The sequence below is a fragment of the Orycteropus afer genome, unplaced genomic scaffold (genome assembly GCF_000298275.1).
Source record: "Orycteropus afer afer isolate SDZICR_OR568_19922 unplaced genomic scaffold, OryAfe1.0 scaffold00006, whole genome shotgun sequence".
Lineage (NCBI taxonomy): Eukaryota > Metazoa > Chordata > Mammalia > Tubulidentata > Orycteropodidae > Orycteropus > Orycteropus afer.
In genome coordinates, this window is record NW_006921593.1 from 13,034,741 (window position 1) to 13,042,727 (window position 7,987).

Genomic DNA, 7,987 nt, shown 5'->3' on the forward strand with positions numbered 1-7,987 from the left:
CCTCCCTCCTCTCTCGAACCCCTGGAAACCACTGATTTTTCACTGTGTCTATAGTTTTTCATTTTTGAGAATGTTATTAGTTGGAATCCTGCAGTATGGGGCTTTTGCATATTGGCTTCTTTCACTTAGCCAAGGGTTAGATCCTCACTTATCAACATGGGTAGATTCCAAAGACCAGGTTGTTATTAAAAAAACTGGTGTTATGTGAAAATGGAGGATGATTACATCATTGCGTAACTGCCAAACCACTGAGAATCGTGGCCCAGCCAAGTTGACACATAACCTTAACCCTCACAGCCAGCATCACTGACAGACCTGTGTCATTATTATGCAAACTGCTCAGACAGCAGATTTTTATTATTGTAGTAAATGTGAAATGTGGGACAATGAGAGAGTTGATAAGTGAGGAGTGTTGTTGTTGTTGTTGTGTGCCGTCGAGTCGGCCCCGACTCATAGTGACCCCTCCTTGGGTTTCTGAGGCAGTATCACTACGGAAGTGGATTGCCTCATCTTCCTTCTGAGGAGTGGCTGGGGGGTTTGAACCGCCAGCCTTCTGGTTGGCAGTCAAGTGCCTTAGGCACTACGCTACCAGAGCTCCCAGGGGAGGAGCAGGTGGATGCATTTAAGGTTCTTCTTGTCTTTCATGGCTTGATGGCTCATTTCTGTTGACTGCTGAATGATATTCCATGGCTTGTTTATCCAAGGAGCTCTGGTGGTGCAGTGGCTAAGGCATCAGCTGCTAAGCACAGGGTCAGAGCTTAGAGCCCACCGGCCACTCTGTGGCAGAAAGACGAGGTGCCCTGCTTCCTAGAGACTTACATTCTTGGAGGCCCTCTGGGGTGGCTCTACTCTGTCCTATAGGGTTGCGATGAGTTGGCATTTACTCCAGGGCAACTGGTTTGGTTTTTTGGGTTTGATTGTCCATTCACCTAACAAAGGATTTCTTGGTTGCTCCCAATTTTCAGCAATTATGAATAAAGCTGCTATAACATTGCTATGTGGGTTTTTATGTAGACACACATTTTCAACTCATTTGGGTAAATACTTAGGATGAAATTGCTGGATCATATGGTGAACCTGTAAACATAGGCTTTCCTTGTAAGAAACTGCCAGACTGTCTTCCAAAGTGGCTTCACCATTTTGCATTCTCAGAGCAGGGCTTTGAAAGCACCTGGCGAGTGCACTGATACATCAATGAGCAAGTGACAGACATGGGCAGGTGCGTGTTTGTCCTCACCCAGTGCCTCCCTTCACGCCTTCGGCACAAACCTCGTTACTTGAGTCTCTTCACACCACCCGTGAAGTGGTACAGAAGACGTGGCTTCTACTATTTCTCCTGGCAGACCAAGACCAATTGCATTGGTTAAGGTGTGGTGCTGGCTGGGTTTCAGTCCCAAACAAAGGCTAGTTTCTCATTGGTATCATTCCAACCAGTTGAACCAGATGAGTAGGGTGGGTGGGTGGATGCCAGGAAGCTTAGTTATAAAATCATCTTAGCTTGGTGCATTTTAGAGAAAGAAGAAAAGCCTTTTAGTTTCCACAGGGGTTTTGTTTCCAAAAAGAATACCAAGGCCATGGATTGAGGGGAGCTAATTGAATTGTTGATAATTATCAGATGACACTCTAATCTCTCCTTGTTTGAATGTGTTCCGTGAACCACTTGGGCTGGGAACAAAAAAGGGGAGATTGTATACAATACCATGAATGTCTGTCACACTGGCATCTTTTGTGCGTGTGTCTGCTGAGATGAGATGGAGTCTTTTGTGTGGAAGACCCTTGGGGAAACTACTATGGGAGTAACCATGGAGACTGGAACCAGAATTTTAACAAACTTGCTGCTTTGGTCTGTGTTCTATTTTCCACAGTAGTCCATATCAGGGATCATTAAGCATTGAATATTAGCATCACTAAGCGGCAGGGGGCTTTCCAATCTCTCGTCATACAGTTCATAAATAGTATTTTGTTGTAGCCGGTAGCCATTGGGAAGCCACTTGCAGACACTGGGGCTCAATATCCCTATCTGTCACCTGAGGACAGTGCCAACGTGAAGCTACCAAGAGGGGGAGGAACTGTATCAGAAATCTCCGGAAGCCCATTCTTCCTGAAGATGCTGTCCTGCCTGAGAGAGGGACTGTTCTTTGTCCAAGGAATTGCCCAACTCACTGTCTGCTCAGGATACTCTGAACTGACACTGCCCAACGCAGCCACCAGCGCCACGTCCTGCATGTCTCATCTCTCCTTAGGGGACCCGTCTAGGGCTTCTTGCTGTATCAACAACACAAGATGGAGAGGGAAAGGACACACAGAGGCCTGACAGCATCACTCCAACCCAACTCGTCAGACCTCTGTGGATGTCCACTTGTGTAAGACACTCTGCCAGATACTCAGGCCATGTCCCTGACTGCGCCCTTGCGTAGCTCAGGATCTGAAGAGGGGAACAAGCAGAGGTGCTGGACGTGGGAGACACAACAACAGAAAAGGGGAGAGATGGAAGCCGTGCAGAGCGGGAAGGGGTGAAATCTGGTGGAGGTGGTTGCAGGGGCTGGACTCTTCCTGTCTGAGCTGGGCTTTGAAAGATGCATGGGAGCCTTCCAGAGGCACAAGAACACCTGAGGGAGAGGAAACCCTGGGAGTTTTTTTCTGCTTGTTTGGAGGAATTTCAAGAATTTTGGAGTGAGGGTAGCCTTGGTAGACAGACAAGGAAGGGTAAAGTAGTTTTAAGTCCAGTGGCTTCATTTGGAATTCTTTTTATTAAATTAAGTTTATAATCTTTATTTTTTAAAGAATAGCAGCAGTGATGGCCTCAAACGTACCAGCAATTGTAAGGGTGATGTTTGCTTTGTAACACCTAAGGTCGCCTTGAGTTTGAGCCGACTTGATGGCAACCACCAACAATGTTTTCGAACTCAAATGATAACCAAACACCCGAGGTAACGTAGACAGCTAATGGTCATAAGATTCACTTGGAGTTTCAGATAAAAACGAATAGCCTTTCAGTTTGCTGATAACACTGAGTTGTTTAGTACTGATTTCCTACAAAGTATGAACTCGAGAGAGGTCAGCATGGGGGTATGTTTGGATGATTTGCCTAGCACCAGGGAGCAGGTGCACCCTGAACTCCCTAGGTGGCAGGTGGAGCTCAGGCGGCCCTTTCACTGGTTGCGGCTGGGGCTACACCCCCTTCCCAGCATATAAACCTGCGAGGTGCCTTTCTGAATCACAGCTGGCTCTGCAGCGTGGGTGGAGCCCAGCACACACAGCTCAAAGGAAAACTCCGAGGAGGTCCTCTGGCAAGGAAACCGAGGATGGACCTGATCCCAAGCTTTTCCGGGGAGACCTGGGTCCTCCTGGCCACCAGCCTGCTGCTCCTCTACATGTGAGTAACTGCCCAGCTTCCTCTGTGACACTGCACCTGAGACACTGTGCTTCTCTGGCCACTTGTCCCCAGCTTCTTTGAAGACCAGAGAGAAAGGGGTTAGGGGGAAAGGGGGAAAGTTACTTAAGTGCTGGCTGCTTAGGAGTTACTAGTCATCTTATGTAGATCCTATAAGGGACAAAGATGGCACTAAACACTCCCTGACAACTGACATATTTTTGAGTTTTGATAAGCCATCCCACCCCACTTCCCAAACCCCAACTGTGGTCGTCAGGGAGTGTACAGTGACATCTTTGGTCCTGGAGAATGACTGCCAATTCGACCTGGACAAATCAACAAGAATCCAGCAGTTGTGGTGGCTGTTGTTAGGCACCATTGAGTCGGTTTTGACTCACAGAGACCCCATGTGCAAATGGGGACTGTTTAGACCAAAGGAGTTATGCTTTTCAACTTCTACCATTTGATACTTGATAGTTCATTTCTTTTTATCACTGATCTTCATGGACTTTCACAGTTTTATTTTATTGGATGTTACAAGACTGACTGGATTGGTATGGAATATTTGGAACCTATATTGAATAAAAAGGGACCCTGGTGGTGCAGTGGTTAAGTACTTGGCTACCAACCAAAATGTTGGTGGTTCGAACCCACCAGCTGGTCTGTGGGAGAAAGATGTGCATATATTCTGCTTCCATGAAGATGACAGCCTTGGAAATGCTGTGGGGCAGTTCTTCTCTGGCTTATAGGGTTGCTATGAGTTGGCAGCAACTTGATGGCATTAGGTTAAGGGTTTATACTGACTTCCTCCAAAGAGGAGGAAACAAGAGATTATTTCAACTGATATCATTTCAACTCCTTGGGACATTTTGTTGTTGTTGTTGTTGTTGTTGTTATGTGCCGTTGAGTCAGCCCCGACTCATAGCGACCCCTCCTTGGGTTTCCGAGGCAGTATCACTACGGAAGTAGGATTGCCCAACCTTCCTTCCGAGGAGTGGCTGGTGGGTTTGAACTGCCAGCCTTCTGGTTAGCAGGCAAGTGTCTTAGCCACTATGCTACCAGAGCTCCTTGGGACATTTATGGTTGCTTATTTTCTGTTCATAACGATGGAAGCTGTGCGGATTTGGAAAGTCCCTTCTTTCGTAACTGAGTACATCTGTAGGGCATGTTGAGCGACTCATGCTTTTTAGGCACATGTTCCTAAATTGCTTCTACAGCACTCACGTCATAGAACAATCATCTTCACATTGAATGAGGTCAATAGCCTGCACCCTCAGTTTCCCTTTCTCTTCCTGTTGGCCACCTCTCAGTAACATGGAAGAGGCAAGGCTTGTCTACAGATATGGATGTAGGCGTGGACTTCAGAGGCCTCTTTGTGAAGGACCAGATCCTAAAATGGGGGTCAGAGCATATAGTGAAGGGAGGCATAATAAACGGTTCACAACAAAGCTTAAGACTACCCTGTATATGTGGTTATGCAAAACCTTATCATCAGAACAAGGATTTTTTTTTCTGCTTTCTACCTAGAATTGTTGTCTTGTTGCCCTCAAGTTGGTTCCAACTCATGGTGCCCCCGTGTTATAGGGCAAAACTGCTCTATAGGGTTTTCTTGGCTGGCATCTCCATGAAAGCTGATACCAGGTCTTTCCTCCTGCAGTGGCACACGGTCGGTTCTGACTGCTAACCTTCTGATGACAAGCTGAGGAGAACCATTTGTGCCATGCAGGGACACAAACTAGAACCTAGAATTCTCTAACTAGAATAGGAACCCCCAAATCCTTCAAGACTCTACTTATCAAAGAGACACAAGCAAAGACCCTGGAAGAGTTCCAGCTTGGACCTCCCAGGAGCCCAAAGTTTGGAACCTTGGTCAAACATTCTCTCTAGAACTGGTGTCGGGATGATTCTAGCTGCTTCTTACTGATCATCCTTACTTTTTGTGGGTCTCACAGTGGAGGTGGGAAAGGAGATGATGGTGAAGTATGATTGCTGCTGATGGGGTTGTTATTGTTATTTATCGCCTCCATGTTTCTTCCCTAACATTGGCTGTCATCTGTGCTGCGATCCTCGTGACCTGTCTTGTCTCTCTCCTTTGATAGATATGGAACCTATTCACATAATGTTCTAAAGAAGCTCGGGATTCCAGGACCCAAGCCTCTGCCTTTTGTGGGAACTGTCTTGGCCTACCGTAAGGTGAGTATTGGCACTCCTACTTTGTCATCTTATGGTTGCATATGCCTACTCAATTCCATCAACGCAAATGCCCTTCCTCAGGCAGAAGTTTCTAGAGCTTTCTAGAAACTGTGGATACCCCATCCAGAATATTGGAATGGATTCCCCACAGGAATCTCTATTGTCAAACATTGTCAAACATTGAGGTTTCAGCCTCAATCTGACAGTTCCGTTCTAGTCCAGTTCCCTGACAAACTCAGCACAAGACTTGATATTCTAACATTGTGCGTATCATGAGGACTATCTTTCTGCTAGGTGCATCTTCCAAAGACGGCATAGTGATCCTTAGTGTTAGGAGAAATAGACAAAAGGAGTCTTGGTAGTGGCTCATTAAGCTGTATGTGCTCAATTCAAATCTCTTGCTTCTTGCATGAGCTCTGGGTAAATTTTTTTGTTCTCCTTCTTGGATAAATTGTTGGAAAAATGATTTATTTTTGTCGGTGGTGCTTCTTCTGGATAGATTTTGATGCTCCAATGACTGGGCAGCTCAAGTTGTCCCCAGCAGGTAATTTGCACGTATGCCTTCTCTCAAGCACTTCTAGAACCCCTGTGGTTGTTATTATGGCATTATCCAGCTCTTGCTACCCATGCCATCTCTTGGGGATTTGAGAGCTACAGCAAGAGCTTCCTGCCGTTCATTTTTCCGCCAAAGGATCCACCTCTATGGGTGAATCTGAGTGAGGAGTGAGTATAGCTGAGACAAGGTGATGACTGCCTACCAACTTCAGACATTTAACCCCTAAATGAGTTTTTTTTTTTTCTTTTTTAAATAAAAGCATGTGGTTATGGTTAGGTGTGGTTGAGTCACTTTCAACTCATAGTGACCCCATGCGACTGACTAGAACTGCCCCATGGGACACTCATTCATTCTCTCCAAGCTTCAGTTTTCTCACATGCCCATGGAGGTAATTATTTAGAGGGTTATGAGTTTTTTGTTTTTTTTTTAATTTTCTTAAAAAATTGTGATTTGGGTGAAAGTTTACAGAGCAAATTCACTTTTCATACAGCAGCTCACATACACTCTGTCTCATGACACTGACTACAATTTACCACAAGGCAACAGTTCCCCTCTCACTTCCTCCCCATAGTTACCTCTTCCCTATGTCCTTCCCTCCATGCATTCCTGCCCCCTGAGCTGTCTCCCTGTGCATACACAGCCCTTCTGTTCTCCCATGATTGTTCTCTCCAAGGAGTGTCTCTACCCAATGTAAATGTTCAGCTCATATGCCTGTCTTTTGTTTGGCTGGAAGTCACAGGAGTGGGTTCAATTCCAGACCTGAAGGGCAGCTAGGGGCCATAGTCTCAGGGGTCTCACCAGGCTCTATCAGACCAGCAAACCTGGTCCCCCTTTTTTTCCCCAATGATTCTGAGTTTTGTTCCACATTGTTCTCCCTCTCTGTCCAGGATCTCCTCCATAGATCCCCTTAGAGGTTTATGAGGTTTCAAAGACAACATATGCACAAGCGAAAACTCTGCAGAAAGACAAAGAGTTGCTTACTATTCATAGACAAGGTTACATCAGTCAGTATCTACAAACTTTGACAAAATGCAAGAGTTATTATAAATTCTCCATTTAGAGTATCTCCTCTATTTCCCCTCTTTACCCCTAAGATGTCTCTGAAGAACTTCCCTTTGTCTGCCAGTGAAAAGATCAGGTCATACTTTGACGGGCTGCCATGCAAAGCACCGTAAACTTGGTGCCTCAAACAACAGAAATCCATTACCTCACAGTTCTGGAGGTCAGTAGTCTGGCAAGGTATCGGTAGGGCCGTGGCCTCAGGGAACGGTCTAGGGAAAGATCTATCTTTGCCTTCCAGCTGCGGGGGGTGCCTGGTGGCCCCTGGCATTCCTTGATTGTAGATGCACCACTCCCGTCTCTACCTTAGTCTTCCCGTGACCACATTCCCCGTGTCTCTCTGTGTCTGTCTTCTCCTCTTCTTTGAAGAACACCAGTCCTACTGGATTCGTGTCCACCCTACTCTAGTGTGACCTTGTGTTAACTGCTAACCATCTTTGCTGTTGTTAGTTGCTGTAGAGCCAGCTGGGGCTCACGGTGACCTTAAGTACAGCAGAATGAATCACTGCCTGATCCTTCACTATCTCCATGACCCTTGATACTTTGAGCCTGCTGTTGAGGCCCTCTTTCCACACAAGTTCACTGTCGCAGATACTGAAGGTTCAGATTTCAACATATCCTTCCAGGGGCACAATATATTTTATCCATGATAAAGAGTAAGGTTGATTTCATCTGATTTGAATTTTTTTTTTTTGCCCCAGAAAAAGGCAGAATTGAATACATTTCAGTGAATGTTGTTGTTGTTGTTGTTAAGTGCCGTCGAGTTGTTTCCGACTCATAGCGACCCCATGCACAGCAGAACGAAA

At 45.9% G+C, this 7,987-nt stretch overlaps 1 protein-coding gene across 1 annotated transcript in view; it reads left to right on the forward strand.

Annotated features, from left to right (window-relative positions):
• Positions 1-3,305: 3,305 nt before the first annotated feature.
• The window catches only part of LOC103197263 (cytochrome P450 3A8-like), a 31,634-nt gene continuing 26,952 nt past the window's right edge, over positions 3,306-7,987 (forward strand). Inside the window, exons 1-2 of the mRNA XM_007941162.1 lie at positions 3,306-3,376; positions 5,473-5,566. Coding sequence (XP_007939353.1) covers positions 3,306-3,376; positions 5,473-5,566 — 165 coding nt within the window. The remainder of the gene's footprint in view (positions 3,377-5,472; positions 5,567-7,987) is intronic.